The sequence below is a fragment of the Prinia subflava genome, chromosome 1 (genome assembly GCF_021018805.1).
Source record: "Prinia subflava isolate CZ2003 ecotype Zambia chromosome 1, Cam_Psub_1.2, whole genome shotgun sequence".
NCBI classification, from domain to species: Eukaryota; Metazoa; Chordata; class Aves; order Passeriformes; family Cisticolidae; genus Prinia; species Prinia subflava.
In genome coordinates, this window is record NC_086247.1 from 144,815,548 (window position 1) to 144,836,584 (window position 21,037).

A 21,037-nucleotide genomic window follows, 5' to 3' on the forward strand; every position below is an offset into this window, starting at 1 on the left:
CAATCTGCTGCTATTGTTTTGAAGTGTAACAATTCAATATATAAGCTTATAATCTATATATATAATGTTGAGTGTGAAGAGGACATTGAGGCTCAATTCAAAATGCTAATATAAATAGATTTTTTTAAGTTGAAAAGACTGATTCTGATTATCTGCTCTAATGTCCTGGATTGTAAAGCCATTTCATTTACCCAGTATTCCTCTCATGAATTGATGCATCTGTACTGTGCATCCAAAGCTAAGTTAAAAGACCAAATCCTTCACTTTTCAGAGCCCAAATCTCCCACACCCAGGATTCAGGCTGGTTGTTCAGCTGTCACCTCACAGTGCTCCCTACCCACACTGGGACTGGAGGTGAATTCAGTATTTACTTAAATAGTTTATGATATGAAAAATGAAAAATTCAGGTTAACAAAAGGTATACAAGGGAACCATATGAAGACTTCAGCTGAAAAATACCTTTCAAATTTTGTAGCAGACACAGCAATGTGATTTGACATTTTGAAAGGAAAATACTATAAATTCAAAGTAATAACTAGTTTCAAAATTTAACTAAGCTTGACTTATAAAGAAAATGCTTTTATTTAGGTGATGGGAATAAACAAACAATTGACTTTAGACTGAATTCCATCCATTTTTTTGTTTTGTTTGTTCAGGTGACCAATCTTTTGAATAACATTAAATATGATAGACTTCTGAAATATTGAATCACATCTATATATTTTTCTACAGCCAACTGTTTTATTTCATGATCAGAAAAGAAATCCTCAGTTAATGAGTAGCTCTTCAATGTTTCATTTTATTTTTATTGCTCAGTGTGTGACTTCAGGTCTTATTTATTGCACTTTATTCAAATTCTGCTATGAGGTCAGAAACCCTATTTCCTTCTGTTTTAGTTTGGATTTTTTTTTTTCCTATCATGCTCTTCATTACACTGTCAAAATGCTTGGCAAACATGCATTGGCATATTTAACTCATATGAGATATGGGGTTTTTTGAGGACCATCCAGAGCTAGAGTTCTGCATGAAAAGATTGGTGTCAAAGCATTTACCACTACCAGGAGTCCAGTGTGATGTGTCACTGCAGAGCTCACTCTGAAACAAACTCACCTGACTGAGACAGAGAGATCCCACTGGCTTCAACCTGCTGAGCATTCAACTACCTGAGCATTCAGCAGTCCCAGAAGTCAGCTCTCCGTTCAGACACTGGTATTTGGCCTTAAACATAAATAAATAAATTCCTGAGATTATTTTTCTTCTAATGAACTGAGACCGAGTCTGAAGTGGATGATTCCAGCAGAATTTAAAGTAACCGTAGGACCTTTAAATCTTTTGTTATTCCATACTTCATTTGCAACATACTTCCTGAAGTCTGATAAAATTGAAATTAAGGCCCCTGGAAATATTGTTCTTCTCTACTACCTGACCATCATTCATCTTTGGATTTCAAGGATCCTACTGAAAAAACACTTTTAAAAGAAAGGCTGCATTTCTGTATTTGAAGTGAGATTGATTTTTCCTGTTATACAGTAGCATGTCCATAGTTTTATTTTTTAAGCCATTTTGTGTAAACAGTGATTTTAAAAAAAGCTTAAATTTGGAAGGCTCATCATGAGGACAGTTACAAGCACATTCATTTTGTACTTCAAATCTCTTGTTTCCAAGTATTGGGATTAGAGACATTTTGCACCTCCTTCTCGAAGAACAGCCCTTACACAACCAAACACTGCCCATCATTATCCCTGCCCTTAGGAAGAGCTGGAACAGTTGGGCTGGAATAAATACAATTTGAAAAGCCAGCCAACCATCCCAGTGAAAAGGACTTGAACTGAGGAAGATATCTGAAAATCAAACCAAGTGGTGAAAGTTTGGAGAAGCTTAAAACACTTTCAAATTGGAAGTGTTGGGCAGGCAGAGTGGTGAGTGGGTCTGCCAGCCTCCCCCATTATAAATATGTGCATTTGCTGTACTGTCCTAACCATGCACTGCAGGTTTTGTTCATTGTTTGTCGTGTTATTTTTATAACACCTGAAACATTCAATCAACCAGTTAATCATATTCACTCATCCAGAACCTAAACACTGGAACAACACTTGGTATTTTCACTGCATTGTGCTGATGGGTTATGACATGTGGTGTGTGTATGTTGGAAATGTAAACACCTGCAGAAATTATTGAGAGGCAGGAGAGTGTGAGGGAGGATTATTTACCCACTGAGCAGTGGCAGGACAGGTAGCACAGGGTCCTGTTAGGTTTGCATTTGAAAAGTTCCCTCCATTGTGCAGATTCTCCATGATTCCATTCTCCTTGTTTTGGAGTGATTAATCTTTTCTCATGTTGTATGTTGAACATCTGTGGATTAATATTCTAGCAAAGTTTTTTTTCCAGATTTGGCAGATTCTGGATTTTGCTGCCTATGTCATTTAAATTTACTGAGAGGAATGTTCTTTGACTCATCCTGCTCTTCTTAAGATGCTGTAATATTAACTAGAAATGGATAATTTTTTTTTTTATTTCCACTCCATTTATTGTCCAGAAATTATCAAGATTTGTATTTCAATTTGAACTCTACCATGTTTAGTCTCAATAAAAAGATAGACCTTTCAAGAAAGTTGAGCAGTATTTGTCATCTGCTCTCTGATTTTAAATAGCAAACAAATAACTGTGGTTATTTGACATAATCTTATTTAAAGTGTTATAAAAGCATAACTCAGAAATAATGGAACTACTTTTATTCAAACTTGACTTCTCCCACAGATTTAATGAGTCTAGGAAAAAAAGTATGTGAAAAATGTATTGCTGAAACTCATTGCATGCAGGCATTTATAAGAAATTACATTGTGTTTTCTGTTACATATTGTCCTATTTGACAACTAATTTATAATATAAAGATTCATCACTTTTTAGAGGAATCATGAAAAGGGAAAAAAAAGGTGAAAATTTAAACTATGCATTTCCTTACTTAAAAATGAGTGGTTCCACAACCTTAGCATTACATTAGTCTTGTGGCTTTTCCCCCTGAGGTATAATACATTTTGTGTTCTTTTCTTAAATGAATGTGCATATAACCAAGATAATTTTGCATTCTCCACTGTAACTTTCCTGGTAGAAAAATATAAAAAAATCATTAAAATAACAGGAAAGATTTTGTCCTGCAGCATTTTATGAATTCTAGGTTACAGAAGAGAAAGACCATAAAACTCTAAGGAGATTCTTACAAATAATATGAATGGTGCTTGGCTTTCCATTGCAACATTTCATCTCATTCAAACAGAGGATTTGCACCCTCTTAATCAAAAGCAGAATGAATCCACTATTATTGGTACATTTCCATGAACTCCTAGGTCTCTGCTTAAGAGATTTTTACAGATATGTGAACTTCTGAAGTCTATCTTTTTTTAACTTCATCTTTCTCTACTACTGATCTCTCTGTGTGACTGAGAGTGCCATCATAGTCCTTTTTTAACAAAATCAAAGTTCACAACATTGTGGGGTAGGCAGGATATACTCATTTCTTTCAAGTAAGTCATTGAGTGTGTTCCATTGCATTTAATTTATATAAACCTTCACATATTATTAACAGGTAATAATTTCCATTCTACAGATGGGTAGATTGAAATCCAAGGCAGTTTGCTTCATTTTCCCTAAAATGGTATAAGACTTGATGACAGATATGAGAATAGAAACAGAGAACTGTGATTTTCACTCTTGAACTAAAGCTGCATCCACAAATAGAATTACTAATATTAGAAATTAAAAAAGGTTTTCATGTAGGGATTTGTTTAAAAGAATAACCTCTTAGAAGAAATATAAAAAATATTTTGTGTCTATGTCTGTCTTGATCCTCCTGCCCTTTGCTACCTGATTCTCCTAGAAGTACAAACACACATTTTTTCTCTCATTTTGTGACCTGGATTTTTGGATTTCATGAGCGTTACAAACCTGCTGACCCAGCCAAAAAAAGATAAAGAATTATTTGGCATTTTTGTTACAGCCTAGCCAGTAAATATTGCATGAACAGGTCAATGAGATGAATCACAACCTGCCTGTGGAAGGGTTTGTACTCCTTAAGAGCCATAAAGACAGAGCAAATATGCATCTGTATGTGCAACTGAAACAGCCCAATAAATTCCACTGGCAGTGCCTCCTTTGCCAAGGAAACATCTCTGCCTCTCAGATGGCAAGGGAGCCTCAAGAGCAAATCTTCTCATGGGTGTTTCCAGAGCTACAGGAGAAAGAAGCCAGCAGTACAAGCAAGGAGAGCTCTGGTTGTCACACTCAGAATTTGGTAGCCCTGTGAGCTAAGACTGTAGCAAAGTTTGGGGGTTTTTGTCCTTCATTGTGCTGCCTAATACTGACGTGAGAAATGCGTGTCCTACATGGATCCTATCAAAGCTCTGAGCATTCTGAACCTGCAGCTCTGTAACAACCCCAACATGGGAGTCATGCTCCTCATTAAGGATTAAAAGTCGCTTGTGCCAGCAGAGCAAAAGGTGACTGTCATCCCAGCAGAGAAATTTTATAAGTGCTTCCAGCCAGTTCCATTAACAACACACGTGTGCAGAGGGTGAGCAGGGCTGAAGCCAGTGAAATGCGTTGAAGGCTTACTGGGTGAAAATTTAAAAATGTTTCCTCTTTGTAGATATAAAGGTATAAAGGAGGAGAATGGAAAGATAAATAGAACGGTTTGTTTTCTTTCTTATTACATAAATTTCATCCTTTCACTTAAACCTTGGGGAGTGGAAGAAAAAATTACTGTACATTTAAGAAGCTTTTTGAGACCATTTTCCCACCCTCGCAGGGTCCAAACACTTTATTTTTTTACTGTAAGAAATTATAGCACTTGTGTGGTTTGTTCTTTTAAATGCTGTAATTAAGAACCTTATTTGCATGGCAGGCAAAGCTGGCAACTTTCATGTACTCAGTGTGGTGAAAATGTCAAGTTTCATGGCTTGTGACAGATTAATAGAAAAATTATTTTAAAACTCTGCAAATTATTCATAGATATTGAGTAATCATCAAAAGTTGCATTTTGTGAAGAATAAAAATAGGGCAAACTGAGTGTAGCATCAATCTCTAAATTAAGCGTTGTCTCTTCTTAAAATCATTTAAATTGTAGGCTTAGCAAAATAATCTTCACCTCAGATGAAGCAAGTTGTAAAATCTTTAAAATACTCTTTCATCATCTTTTGCAATGTAAATTAGGATCAGTACTTAGCACAATTTTGATGCATATAGATTAAATGATTAATACAAAATTAATGATTAATGTAAAATAATTAAAGCTCCCTCTTTTAGCATCGGTATCAGTGACCCACCAGACATGGACTGCTGTTATTGGAAAGCATCCCTTTCTGGACCAATCGTCCCTTTATGGTGACTTCAGTCTGAAAATTATTCTAATGACAGTAGTGTGTCAGGATTTTCATTATTTGAACACCTTGTGGCCCCCTCCCTGCCCCTGGAATGCTGCTCTGTGCTCACTCCTCAGCACTCACCATGTCAGGGGAGACAAGGGGGCACAACGAGGTGTCCAAGGCCTTACATGGTTTATGAAGAATGTGACTTGCAGAAGGAAATCTGGGCTGCAGCCGTCAAATCCAGACATAATTTTTGTTTCCATGTGGCTACATTTGCAAGGTGTGGTTGCTCTGAAACTGCCAATCTTTCTAATATTTATGGTCTACCTGTTCTGGCTCCCAGCTGCCTGGTGAAAGCCCCTCTAATGAAATTCAAGTGGTGATGGGAAATCAGGCACTACCTGGTGGGGACTGCAATTAGTGTTTCCCTTAGCAGGGATTTTGCTTTTCCATCTTCTGTACCTGGTCACTGTCAGACACCAGGTGTAATGCCAGTACAACAAATATTTCACTTTCTGTGCTGTGTTTAGTGCAGGAAGACTTCAGAGAATGTTGCAAACTCTTCATGCTTAGTGTATATGAAGGATATAAATATTAATAGATAATATATTGCTGTATTGCAGGGTGTTCTGGAACACTGTGCATCATTCTGCACTTTGGGGAGCATGTTGAGTGTTTCCTGAGAATGGCTCAAAAAACTCATTTTGCTAGAACTGAAAAGGATTTTTTTAATTGATCACTGGCCGTGCATACATAGCTGTCAATAGGAATGTGAGAATACATACAGCTCCACATTGATATTTCTGCAGACCAGGTGCAAAGTGAAGCAAATCTTTGAACAGTAAAGATATTAAAGAGTGAGAGATGTGTGCCTTTTTAGTATTAAGTCTGAGTGCTGATCAATAATTCTCTACTCAACAGTTCAGGGATGTTATTTTGTAGCAGGTCAGCACAACACATCTTTTGCAAGCTCTCCTGAATCTTTGAAGCTCAGTCAGGTACCTGCTTGTGTGGTGTAAATACAGTATGATGCAATGCTTCACAAAATAAATTCTGGTCAATGGTTCTGGTCAAAAATGTTGGTCAAACTTGAATCAAGTGGTCAGCTGATTTACAGCTGCTCTGAGTACCAGAAGGAGAACAAAACAACCAATGTACACTTCTAAATCCATTCATGTATTATGTGTCGATGTCCAGCTGCAATTTTCTGCCTTTGCTTTTCTCTGTAAATCATATTGTAGAAACATGCTGTAGTACAAAAGTGCCTCTGCTAATTATATGCTTTTCCCCATTGATTTGATTTGACATAAGTATGTTTATATACCTCTAAATATAATATATAAAACATTTACAGCAGTATGAGCATCTTAATTTTTCCAAAACTGAGAAGGTGAAAAGGCGGCTTCAGTGCAATATAAACAATGGACATGAGCTTCAAATTCCTAAACACAGAAGGCACAGAAATGTGTACACATTGCAAGTCATTAGTTCAAGGCCACCAAACGTTTCCTGAGACAATTACCTTCACTGCTATAAAATTTGCTTTGCACAGTCCTCTGGAGCGTTACTAATTGCTTTTCTTAACCTCCAGAGATTAAAGGATTTTGAAATGAACATATAGACAAGTAGTGACTTTAATTTCAAATCTAAGCTTTATTAAGGCAAGCCCCGTTTTATAAAATAGGGTCATTACGAGAATGTTTCATGTTGGAAATAGCCAATCCCAATCTCCTCATCTTCCTCCAGTCTGAGAAATTGCACTCTGCCTGTACCTTAAAAATGAGATGCCACCTCACATCATTTCCATCTGGCATCAGCTCTGTGTCTCATCCTCAGGAGTACACAGACCCACGCTGGCACTTGTTTCTCAGATCCTTTTCCACTAGGGGGTATGATAGACTGTGACTGCATCTCTCAGTGAACATGTGGTGTGATACTGTAATACTGAAGCACACGCACACGAGGGAGAGGAGCAGGCATGAAAAGCTTGGTACATAATTTATGGAGATTTAAATCCTGTCATTCATAAATATAATTATAACCTGCGGCTTGAAAGTGATATGGACCTTGCCATATTGATCACGCTCCAGCTCTGTTTATTCAGATCATTCATTTGTTGACAGGGAAAATATAAGAATGCTGTTAGTGGTAAAACAATTAACAAAAGGAAATACTTCTATTTCACACAAAGAATATTCTTTGTTTCTGTGTGTGTTGTGCACCCTCCCACCTTCAGATGGGAAATATAAACCCAAGGGGAGGGGATATTATTAAATCAGCAATCAACCTTCAAGTCATTTTGGTATAAACACTGTAATTATTTCATCTCTAGTAAACAGAATAAAAGACAACAGCACATAAGGGTGACAATTTGCAATATGCTTTGAATGTCTTTGTTAAAAAAACCCTTATTATGACTGGAGGCAACATTATTGTAAGTAAAAAAAAAAAAAAAGGAAAAAAAAAGAAGGCAAAAGTTGTGACAGCCAGCGGAGGGGTAATTAGTTGGTAAAGTTTGAATAATAAATTTAGCAGGTCATTGCAACAGACATTATATTTTGTGTGGGGAGAGGTCACTATTTATTAGCCTTGAAGCCAGAACTGTTTACCTTTATTCAAAAAAATGGTAAAAAAGTATAAGAAAAAAAAAAGTGATAAGTGCAATTACACTGTATAGTCCAGATACCTTCTAAAATTCACAGTCTTCACTTACTTAAGTGTAAGTTGTGTCAGAAAAAAATGACTACAGGTTTACCCAGGGTTAATCGTAGTAGCATGCAGCTCTGGGGAGGAATAGACAGGAAATACTGGGGAACATTTTTAACCTCAGTTGCAGCAGGTGTCAGCTGTGGGTGTGGTTCCAGTCTGCCATTGTGGTTTCCATGTCTGGCCGTGTTCTCCTGCCCAGCTGGGGTAAGGACCCAGCCAGGAGAGATTCCTCTGTTCCCCTCATCCGTGGGGATGGTTTGCTTGCAATTCATCAGCTTGTAAAGAAATGTGTGCCCTTCAGTGAGCCCCTGTTTTTAGAGCAGTTTGAAGACAATTGCCATTAATATTAGCTAGTTTTCAGAAGGTCTGACATGGGAAAGCAGTCTCATCTACCCAACTTAAAGTTTCCATGAGAGATGCATTTTATATATCTTGGAACCTTTCAGGCTGGTTGACCTCTTGTTAAAAAGTCTTTTACAAATATTTTGCAGTCAAATAATTACTGGTTTTGTTTAAATGTTCTCATCCAACACATAATGAACAGTGAGGAATTCCCTAAAGGGCGTCTTTTGTTATTGAAATGTTTATTTATTGAGTGCTTTTGCCAGAAGCCCCCCATGAGAAAAATCTCATTTTATGAGCTCCTGAAGCAGTCAGTTCCCAAAACATCAAGCAGAAATGCAATTTTGACCAAGTAATCTCAAGGTCTTTTGTTTGCTTTTAGATAAACAGAATGCCAATGTGCAAAAAGTTGTGACAAAAGCCACTTTATTTTCTGTATTCTGTAAATATTCCTAGTGAAGCCATGCCAATGTGGTGCTCAGGTGATTTCTTACATACACAAATTCAATTGCTACAGCAGAGGAAAACAATGTCCCACAGAGCAACATATGAGTGGGTGTTTGAAATGATTCTGAGCTTTATTCTTTCCTGCCAGAAGATGGTCTCAACTCAGCGTCACCTCACTTGCATAGGGGATTGTTTTCCTCGCCCTGTTTTTTGTTCCTGTTTTCCCTGAGCAGTGAGGAGAAATGACAGCACCTGTGGCAACAGTGAAGTGGGCATGACTCAGATCTTCCCTCGTTCCTGGATTATCCAGGTGGAGCCAGTAGAGAATAGTGGGATGGAATAGTTGCTGACAGGCTGCACTCCTTGGAAATCCCTGTCTCCCACTGCCTGGGCTGGGCATCCCTGCCATCACTGAAATGATCCATATCAGTTCTTATCTGTGTGATTTCACTGATGCCAGGAGGTGCTGAGGCTGCAGGGAGTGGGGCAGGGCAGGACAACTGGGAGGGAGTGGGGAGTGACTGAGAGATAAAAGTGAAATATTTGGGAGAGGGAAGGAGGGCAGGACACTTTTTGTCTTTGCTGATAGAGCCAAAGTATAACTAGATTGTGGTTGAATTTTGTGTTGGTTCCAGGTCATCAGCTATAATGGACTATGCAGTGAAGATTTGGGGGGTATATATGAAATGGGTTTTTCTTTCCCTCCTATCTTGGTCATACAAGAGCTGCCTCTTGGGGTGATGCTGCTTTTATTTAAAGCAGACTGCTAGTGGCACTGTAAATATCTGAGCAGCTGGAGAGGAATCAGCATTTGTCTTAGGCTGGCAACACATAAAGAAGGACAGTGCAAGATTAGATACAGTCAGTGTTTGGTATCCTGAAAGGTGCATTTTATGGCTGATTATCTCAGAGTTAGGGACAGAATAATCTGTATTTTTGTAAAGTAGTTATCTCAAATAAAAAGTACTTTGCAATTGTTGAGTATTTTAATCTATAATATTGACATGTAATTGCCTGGCATTATTAAAAGTGTTTCTTGACCATTAGTGACCAGGTTTTTAGAGTATCCTTTAACAATTAAATCTGTTTTCTTTTTCTTCCCTCCCCCAAAGAGTACTTCGAGAAAAATGATTGATTAATGGCAGTTCCTGTTAACTCCAGAATAAAATGTGAGCAGTGCATGCTTTGCTAGTAAAAGATGAAAGGATATTTCTTATTCTTATTCTTACTCTGATTCCCTCTGTGATCTCAAAGCAAAGTCATATAGTTAAGAAAAGGTTTTTTCTGCCTGAAATGGAAAAAGTTTAAAGGTATTTCTCTCTAGGATATGTGTGATGCAATTAAGCACACTTCATTAAGTGCTCTCCACTCTATGATTGTAAGAGATGAACATGTTACTAAAAGAATAACTTAATACTTCATTTCAAGCCCTGCAACAAAATATTTTTCAAGTTATTTCTTTTATGCAGCAGTTTTTCAGATTTCATTCTCTCCTAAGCCGTGGCTATAGGAAGTCCAAAGCTGATACATGTTCAGTTCCAGCTCATGCACTTCACCTTTTAAGCAGGGTTGCTCCTCATAGTATAAATGTAGTTCTTGTCACTGATGAGTTAAAAAAGCCTTAGGAACTTGCATAATACATGTAACGTAAGTAAACTTTTATAAAATAATGCCATTTTTTTTCTTGAAACCCTACTGCCTTCTCCTCTGCAAATTCTTGCATTGTAATTTATATAGTCTTGTGTTCCCCAGAAATGTTTCTTCAAAAATACACCCACTATGTTTTTGTGTGTATTTTATTTATGTAGATAAGTATTTAAGTATAGTTTTAAGGACATCACACCTTAAATGTCTTCTCTCCTTTCATCAGATGTGCATTTGGGATATTTATTGGGTTGGATGGAGAATGAACGCAACATTACTAATACAAATTTATTTTTCCTTAAAATTGCACACTGATGTTTTTTGGTGAAACCCTGAGTACATTGCCACTCTACATCTGGCTAATCAGTACCTCCCTCTGTAAATGCCTTATAGATGTTAGTGCCATAAATGACCATCAGCTACATGCAGAAAGGTCTCCACAGAGTCAAATCATTTCCTCTCAAAAATTCTTCCAAGAGGTGATCACCTCTGCTGTTAAATGATAAATTCTTTGTGGTATTTTTCTGGTCAAAACCAGCTATTGTTTCAGATAGGCCCAGAATCTCTTCTCCACACATATTCTTGCAGAATATGATTAACATAAATAATTTGAGTTTCTATATTGTCCCTCTGACTTGCAGTTGTTACAACAGGAACTGAAGATGTGTTGATTAGGAATAGAAAATGTGAAAATACATGTAATCTTCTTTGGATGCTGAAGTCCAGCGATGATCTATGCTGTACTTGAGTGAATTGCAATTTCAGTGCCTCCATTTTGCCATAGCCATAATAAGAACAGTATTTACAGGAGTGTTCTGAAGTTTAGTTAATGTCATTGAAATTCTTTCAGACGGGCACAAAATACACAGGAAACCACAAGAGGTATAAAAATGTATGCAAATGTAGCTAATGAAGCAAAAGGAAGAGGGCTAAATGGTGTCTTAATAGGTTCTCTTTAAAAACCTATTTTGATAAGGAATATTATGCCATGTCTCTTGATTATGAATCTTACATTTTTTTAATAATCTCTTCCAGCGTGCTGGGACCAGCTGTGACCTTCCGAGTGCACTCAAACCTCCAAAACATTTCAACTGCAGATGTTGCCAAAGAAGCAGGTAAGTTCTCATCCTCCCTGTCCAAACTGTGACCACCCACATCTGTCTGGCAGTCAGTGCCACTGCAGGCACCACAGACACATCCTGTTCTCCCAGAGACTGACATCTAAAGGGAGAGACAGCTGAGAGGTGAGTGACACGTGAAAAATTGAAGTTTAACATCTCTGAGTTCATTAAAAGTGTTCGAGACTTCCTTGTTTGTCAAGAAAATTAAATAGATGCTCGTAGTCAAGTTCTAGCATGGTGAAAAACTCTCCAGTGTTGTCAAAAACTCATAAAAACACATTAGTCCTTTGTAAAAGAGGGTGTAATATTTCACTTTTCTGATAGTTTTTTCCTGGGAAAAAATGTTATTACACCTTAGGCTTAATTTCTGGAACAAAAAATGGTAGAAATATGCCTTTGTTGGTGTGCTGTTTAAACCATTTCAATGACAAACTAATCTTGGAAGTAAAGATTGTATTTCTAGAATTAAGCTGCTACTGAATAAGTACCACTGTTCTAAGGGCTCCTATTGGCTCCTTTTCAGCTTGGCTATTAATTGTGTTAGGGAGTTCTTGACTGCAAGAAATAATTTCTGCAAGGTATCTGAATTGATAACTGATTTGCTTCCAAATTACTCAATTGATAGGCTTTAAAAATCAGAAGTAAACAAATTGCAATATTGCTTGAAAACAGAAACAAGAAATGTTCATGTAAATAAGCACTGGGAGCCCCAAACTGTTCATTAACTTCTCCTTTTGCTTCACCTTGGATGAATTTAGTTACAGAAATAACTGGGGTAGTTCCTGCAGCAGAACTTTCCTTTGCAGAACCCTTTGCATTGGGGAAGGGTCTTGTTAACTGGTGATTAAAGAGCAGCAAGTGTTTATCATGTCAAAAAGCTGTAGATGTGTTCTGCCAGAACTCAGAATTTAAAATAAGCACTGAATTATGTGGCTCATGAATGGGTATGATTTTCTTCCTGGGAAAAGTTAATATGGCTTTTTTATATCAATGACCTCCTGTCTTGTAAACTTGTTGAATCTCTCTGAAAGGATCAACAGATGTGATGCTGTTGGTAGAGCCTGTCTGGATTGCCAAAGACTTTTGACAAAGTCTTCCCAGAAGCTTCTAAGGAAACTAATAATTTCTTGGAATGTGGGATATGCAACAGAAAAATGGTGAATCACTACTAGGTTAGGAGGCAAGAAACAGAGATTAGGAATAAAGTTTCTAAAAGGCTATGACAGCAAAAAAGGTGGAATGATCTCTGCTGGGGCTGTAATATTCAATAGTTACAAGTGAATTAGAAAAGAGAGTGAGCAGGGTGGTGAGAAATCCTGCTAATGCTGAATTATTCACAGTATTGAAGGTGAAAGTTGATCTTAGAAATGTATAAAGCTGAGTGATTGGACTCAAAATGGCAGATGAATTCCATTGTAAATTACTGTAAAAATTTCATATGGAGAAGAAATAGCTTTGCATACAAGGTTTACGTGGTAATGTAGTTAGTGCAGTAATAGGTAATTTGAAGAAAATGACAGTTCAGTCTCCATTATCAGTTGAACAAGGAAAGTGTTTCTAAGAATTATTTGGAAAGGAATAGAAAACAGAATAATATCATTTGTTGTTTCATAAATATGTCCTTTGCCTGTGTTTAAATACCACATATAGTACTGCCTCTCATACCTCAGAGAGATTTGAAATTCTGGTTGAAATGGAAAGATTCAGGGAAAGGCCAAAGGCATGGCTGTAAGTATGGAACATCTTTATATAACAAGTGGTGCAGTAAGAAAGAAAACTATTTTGGAAAAAAAATTAGAAAATATGAGTATATAATGAGAAAGGTCTGTCAGCTCTTGAGTTGTAAATATGGACAGGACTGTATAATTGCTTTTGCAACGCAAGAACAGATGAAACTGGCAGAAGGCAGGTTTAAAATAAATCTGAATGCAGTTTGTAGTTTTTCCAGTTGTGGATAATGAGGATTACATGTGTACAGAAATTTACACATAGGGAAATTAATGGAATTGACATCCACTGAAATTTAGCAAGACTGTGGAAACAAGTCCAGGAGGTTCCTGAGGTGCCTTGGCCTGTTCCTAACAAGCTACTCTGAAAAGCAAAAATGCTGTGCCTCATTTATTTCAGCAAAACTGGAGATATAACATTCTGATTTTTCTTACCACTGGAATCAAAGCAGTTGATTTCAACTTCCTTAATTTAAATTCTACTGACAAAGTAGGCAGATTCTGGGGATAAAATAATGCCACCCCAGAGAAAGGGCAACAAAGTGGTGAAGGATCTGGAACACAAACCCTGTGAGGAGTAGTTGAGGGGGCTGGGGTTGTTTAGCCTGGAGAAAAGGAGGCTCAGGAGGGACCTTAACACTCTCTGCAAGCACCTGGAAGGAAGGTGCAGCCAGGTGAGGGTCAGCCTCCTCTCCAAGAGAAATGACAGAACGAGGGAAATGGCATCAAGCTGTGCCAAAGGAGGTTCAGGTTGGACAATAGGAAAAATGTCAGAAATGTCACTGAAAGGGTGGCTAAAGCACTGGAACAGGCTGTCCAGGGAAGTGATGGAGTCACCATCCCTGGAAGTGCTCAAAACCAGGCAGATGTGGCAGTTTGGGTATGGTTCAGTGGGCAAGGTTGTATTTGGTTCAGGTTGGACTTGAATATCTTGGAGGTCTTCTCCAAAACTAACGTTCTATGGTTCTGTGAATCATAAGTTCACCATTTTAAATTCATATTTTATACAGTAATTTTATCTATTCTTTATTACATTAATATCCCAGTCGTTTTCTAACTTCTTAGTGCTTAGTTTCAGGTTTTGATGGCTGCAGAAAGAGGTTTGTAGGAGTTTGACACAAGCTCCTCTTGGTATTTCAGTGTGGTCATAGCACTGCTGTAACTAATCCTTGTGTTTGCCCTTTACAATAAAACAAACCCAAAAACCCCAAACAAACAAAAAAAACCCAAACCAAAACCAAACAAAACCAAAAAACAACCTCATAATTCTATCCACCCATCAAATATTTTAAATTTTAAAAGTATCTTATTTTTCCTTTCTGACTCATGAAGTTGCTGTGCTTGTCAATGCACTCACTAATCAGTTCATTTATTTTAAGCAAACTTCTTACTTCCAGATCTGTAAGCCAAAATAAATTCTCTTAAAAAAAATCAACAGCAATATATACTTACATAAGAAGTTTTTTCAGGCTCTAGTAGTAATTACAAATTCTTAAAGTCAATGGTGTCTTGAAGAAAAGTATTCCAAGTACTTAATTTACCAAGGGAAGCCAAAGGAGAATAAATCAATGCATACTTCCACGGCAGGCACAGGTAAATGCATAATTCCATGCTGTACTGCCATTAGGTAACTTGACATCCCTCCAGGAGCTCAGAAAACAGATCTTGTTTACAGAAAATGAATAGACCAAATGGACAGAAGAATTTCACAGTCTGTCACATCCTTAGAAATGAAAATAATTTGGAAATTGAGGTAATCAGATACCATAATAATTATAGGAATGTAAATTATTCAGATTTGCGAAAAGGAATCTATTTGTGCAGATGTTATGTACGTGCAATTCTCTCTGATAGCCACAGGAACAGTTTCTGTGCAGCAGTTTGGTCTTATTATTCATGTTGCATATATTTTTGTAATCAAAATGGATACACTTCATATTTTCCTTGCATTATTTAAAGTTTAAATATAGGGAACTCTATTTAAAGTTTTCCATCCTCCTCTGTGGAATTTGAAAAATGTTCAGGTTAGAGAAGTCATGGGACTATTTAGCATCTATGCAAAGAGGTGAATGATGTAAAAAATCCACTAAAAAGCAGAGATAATGGTAGGATTATAATAAAAATGGTTTCTTCTGTTTTGGAGTTTGAGGTTCATTCTTCTTGATGCACACATGACCTGTCCAGAGGCAAAAGAAACTCTCTAAAGTCCTTTAGAGACATTCTTGCTGATAAAACTTTTTTTCCACCAGTAATTCACAGTTCCAAGTCTGTGTAAATGCTTTGATTACTTTCGGTTGGGTTTTTTTTTTTCAGTTTCTAGGGCTACATAATTATATGGGGAAGCTGACAACAGAGTAATTTAAAATTGTGAATAGCTTGCTTTCTCACATTAACAATACCTTTATTTGTTCTAGAGCAGGACACTCAACACTTTGCCAGCTTCACACACTTTGACATTCAAATGATAGAAAACATCTTTTATCAAGTAGCTCTCCTCTGGCCTATTTCTGTTTAATGAGTCAGGTTCGGTGGGGCAGTGTAATTTCATCTCAATGTTTTGAAGAAATAAACTTTCTCAAGACATAGGTGACCTGCTGTAGGAGTAATTACAGTTGGCATGACATAATTTAGACAAATAAAATGTGTATTTCTTTTCAGTTTAAAGGTCAGGAGAAACCTAGCAGAGAACAATTATCAGTGAGATAACTCTATGTAAAATTGTAATATATTTGATATAGAAAGGAGGAAAGAAATTGCTTTATATGTAATCCAGAATCCTACCATTTAGGCAAGGAGAGTGATAATTAGAAAAGTGGAAATGTCTGAAGTTTCCAAGTAAAGATTTTGGTATCAGGTGCCTGTAATGGTCATATATGTGCTGAACACATGAAAAAGAGATGTAGGAGACAAGTTCTGGGCACAGATGCTCAGCACTGCTGAAATGCCTTTTAGAGTCCTGCTCACATTGTTTTTTGCATTGTATTTAAGGGTAACATTTTAGGTGTTTAGGTGAAGACTGAAAAGCAAAGGGCTGTGTGCACAGTGTAGGCATGGTAGGGATGGGGACAGACAGCACAATGAAAGGCAGTGCATAACCAGATGTTACAGAATTAACAGGTCTTGTGTGCAAGTTCTTGTGCCTAAGAAACCTTGTGATACACACCAGTATGGAAAGTCAGAAATTTTGATTTATTTAATGTATATAGAGGAATATAAAGAAAAGTTTTCAACTCTTTTTAAATCTCTGTGACTCGTAACCAAACCATTGGTATGGATGGTTTTGGGGTTAGCTTTTTTTTGGTGGGGGGGCTTTTTTTAACTTTTTTGTTGCACTCTTGGTAAAATTCACATTTTCACACTGCTTATGGTCTGAAAGGGACTACTGTTCTGACTTAGAGAGTAGGTTGTCAGATCATACAAACTTCTTGTCTAAAAAATCATTTCTCTGTGAGGCATTTAATTCTGAAAATAAAACATTGCAAAATTAATTCTGCTGAAACACAAAAATACAAAAAAAATATTGTTGTTCAAATTTTACTGTATTATGCAAGCTAATTTGAATAAAGACACTGCCTCAAAGTTATTGGAATTGATTAGAAAACATATAGAATTTCTCAGCAGTTTTAGACTACTGCAAATGATTAAATCTGTGATCTTACAGATTTTAACATCTAGAAATTTTGGTCATGTCCCAGCTGAGCTGAAATACCCATGACAAAAAATATACAAAGAAACTTTTTGACATTGAGCGTGAATATTTTTATTGGAGTTGGCATCTCTAAACAGACAAAACCCCATCCTTAGCTTTTGGCATTAAACAGTCCTTCTGAATGAAGTGAATACTTGAAACCCCTTACAGTCAGCTTACCCTGGGTAGTGTTTTCAGCTGCTGGTGTCCAACTGGTTTGGAGTGGTCCAAGATGTCGTGGTTCTGCTCTTAATTAGGATGACTTAATGGCCAAGCTCTTCCTGAGCCCTGATCCAGCTGGTGAGGAAAGCATTTATGCCTTGTTCTACCTCCCATGTGCTGCTTCTCTTGCTGACATCAAGAAATTAGACAATATCTTTTTTGTGCTGCTTTGCTAATAACACCCACCTTGTTTTTCATGGTGCCTGTCAGTGCAGGAGATATGAATTCTGTGTCTTCAAAAGGACGAAACTTCAGTTTCAAAAAGCAAAATCATTATAGCCAGCCTTGGTTTTCTTGTTGACTTTTGGCGTGAGCTTTGCAAGTCTTGTGAGAAGTCTCAGCCAGATGAACTCTGTTGCTTCAGGCACCAAGATATCCACACTGGCAGTGTCTTGGTTCCTTTTCTACCCCACAACTGTGAGCAATGCTGTTTGTTTTGAAAGTATTCATTGGTCAGTCACTGTCAGATCATAATTCAGCTGCGATAAGGTAAACAGAACAAGTTTGAAGTCTTCAGGTGAATTCCTTCCCTCTATCTAGATTTTTGTAGACTGTGCAATTAGATGTCTTGCTCTCTTAGATGGTAACAAAGAATGTGTCTGTGAATAATTTGAAGTTCATCTTTGAAGAGAATGACAGCTTCTGTGTCAGAAACTTTGAAGAACATAGCCAGGAGGCTATGAGGTTCATCTTCTTTCACTTGCCATGTCCCTGGTTTAAGAAGGATTACAATTCTTCGGTCTATAATGTGAAATGTAAAGATTTGACAGGTCTTTTTCTGTTCCTACCTCTCTTAAGTCTTTTAGTGCAAATCCTGATTTCTTTTACTCAAGCCTCCTTAGTTCACATTGTCCTTTTTCACCTCCTCAGCCCTCTGTAGTGGATCAATTTCCTTTCACCTACTGTACCATCAAAGCTATCTGAATTATTTTCCTCAAATCCTTCCTTTACTGAATAAAGGATGTCATTATGGTTTTGAAAATTATTCAGAAACTGAACCTGCAGTACCAAATGTCTGATACAAAGATTAATGAGTTCAGGATGGCATTTCTTTCCCACCTTGCTCTTCTGTTGAAAAACAGAACAAGTGAGAAGTACTACCATTGAGAAAATGTGTCTCAATCCTGAGGAATAACAAGTACCTTTGGTTATGACTCTTCTCCATGGACTTCCTTCTAATTATGCTATTCCTTGCTGTGATTAGTAAGGATGTGTTTTAACATACACCTCTCTCCTCTAAGAATAACTGTGAGGTGTCTAATTTTAGAGAGAAATTTTTCTTGTATTTAAAATCATTTTTTGTTTTAATAGAAAATTGCAGAACTTCCTTCTGTTCAACTGGTAAACTGATGTAATCTATTCTGGCATAAACCCATAAATTCAGCAGCTTAACTATTGGGAATTGTAAAGCTGCTTAATAATTTTGTAGAACTGGGGAGGAAAACAAAAAGACCTAAGTAGCGTTATGTAGTTAATAGTCTTTAAGTTAAAGCAATGATAGTTTATGTCGTTTTATTCTCATGCCTCTTATTTACACCCATTCATAAAATCAGTCAATTAAACTAAAATAAGGAGAAACACACCATTGGTGTAGAATAGATATTAGAGTATTGTGGAATACAAAAATGCATACCTGAACACAGTTACACCAAATATTCAATGAAAATAGCAGAATTGAAGCTTAGATTGAAATTCATGTATTTCTGTTGGGTGTTTTTTTTCTGAAATCTACAAGTAGGCCTATGGAGACTGGTAAAAATAAGTCTTCTATTTAAGTCATTTATGTCATGGTTTAGAGGTTAATAGAGATTTTAAAGCTGAATTTTTTAAAGAGCCCTCTGGTAATATATCTAAATTCATTTTAATAGTGAGAGTAGAATTCATTTAAATGGGTTGCAGCTGTCTAAATGCTAGGCATTTATTCAAAAATAGTTGCCTAGATTGCCTCTGTGTTCAAAGAGAAAAGATAGATTATATGAAGTGACATTTATCATAGGTGGCTAAAATTTTGAGATAGAAATCATCACTGATATCTACAGATTCACTGGGACATTGTTGATGATAGAGCTGCCATACATAGATCCTGCATGTAAATCAGGGAAGACTGGTGGAAGTCAGGATGGGAGAATTTAGTACACTGCAAAGTTTCTTCCTGAAATTGCTGCTTGGTAACATATGCAAAAATATTTTTTTTTCCTGTTGCTAGATCTCTTAAAATCTTCTGGTACAAATCCTGATTTCTGCTACATAAGTCTCCTTTATTCAGATTGTCCTTTGCTAACATATTTCAAGCTCTTTAAGAATTCAAAATTAATTTAATATCAAGCAAAAATACAAAAAAATCAAATTTTGATAAATATTACCATGTGTGATACTATTAAATAACCAAGTTCCTGCAATTGGCTTCCTCACACCTACAGAGCTGATAATCCAGGATGAAACTGCCCTGTATTTGGAGTGCAAAGTGGTTTTCTTTCAAGCCAAATAATCTCTCAATACATTTTTTACTATGGAAGTGAAAAGTCTTTTTCCATTTAAACTTGCTACAGATTTCCATGCACAGATTTTTGAAATGGACCCATATATTTTATGTGTAGGATGGTTTTCAGTTGTTGCAAATCAACAAATAGCTGCTCTGCAATCCATGGCATGAGAATGTGTGACTGAAACAAAACACTTTTATTTTTTGTACAGCAGCAGTGCTTGGGGTCCCACTGTGGACAAGGCATCAAAAAGTCCCCACAGTAAAATATTTGAGAACTAATTTTATTTCTGACTTAAAGCAATCAGAAATCCCCAAACCCAAGACAATTGCTTAAGGTTGTATTTCACCATATTATTTTGCCAAATTTCTTCTATTTCGCATTTTTATGAGAAGCAGCGCGTTTTCCAGGAAAATTGAAATGCATATGCAATATGGCACATACAGCAATAATAATTACATTTCCAGACATCTCCAAGTGTAATAGTCTTTTAATAGTTTTATGCCATTTTGTGCAGTACACCTAAGATGCTGTCTCTGTTTACAGCAGATCCCAAGCATGTTAAAACAAATTATTTAGGAATGCAGCAGTTAGAAGAAATCTGGTAATGCAAATATATACCAGGCAGCTTTTATACAAAGAATAGTTTGGCTATGTGATTTTTTTTTTTATGATTATGTAACTTTCTAGATAAGCATGAGGAAGGGAATTGAAGAAACCCTGATTTAGATCAGATAGCATTGTAACCTCATCTTTACCTTGAAAAAAATAGCCAGTGCTCTTTTTTCCACCTATTAGACAGATTGATTATAACTTCTCAAAATGTGGAACAACAAGATTAACCTAACGATTTTAAACTGTGCATGCAAATAAACACTAGGCACCATGTGGAACAGGGATAATGTGGAACAGATAGTGTTCTATTTTAGTTGGTACAAACAGGAAAATAATCTTTATCTGATGTAACTAAATATCCTATTTTTAATATATGAAATTGGATGATGAGCAGTCTTGTGATCTTAGCTGATAGCTTTCATATCAACCAAAGAATAAAAATTGTGCGTGAGAGTGGTACTTCTTTAGGAGTCTATGAAAAATAGTTGTTATTTAAAGCACAAGAGAAAAACCAGAAAATCAATATACTCATCTTAGAATCAGTCTGTTGTCCCTTTTACCTGGAGAAAAGAATTAACAGGAAAGGGCCCTTCTCCAGAAGTGGGGTGTTTTGGTAAGAGTGTGTGAGGATGGCTGCCCTGAACCTGGGGGCAATTTATTCTCTCGGTAGAACACGATT

At 36.7% G+C, this 21,037-nt stretch overlaps 1 protein-coding gene across 1 annotated transcript in view; it reads left to right on the plus strand.

Annotated features, from left to right (window-relative positions):
• Positions 1–21,037, plus strand: part of PTPRN2 (protein tyrosine phosphatase receptor type N2) — a 633,487-nt gene that overhangs the window by 269,625 nt on the left and 342,825 nt on the right. The window contains exon 11 of the mRNA XM_063415765.1: positions 11,538–11,617. Coding sequence (XP_063271835.1) covers positions 11,538–11,617 — 80 coding nt within the window. The remainder of the gene's footprint in view (positions 1–11,537; positions 11,618–21,037) is intronic.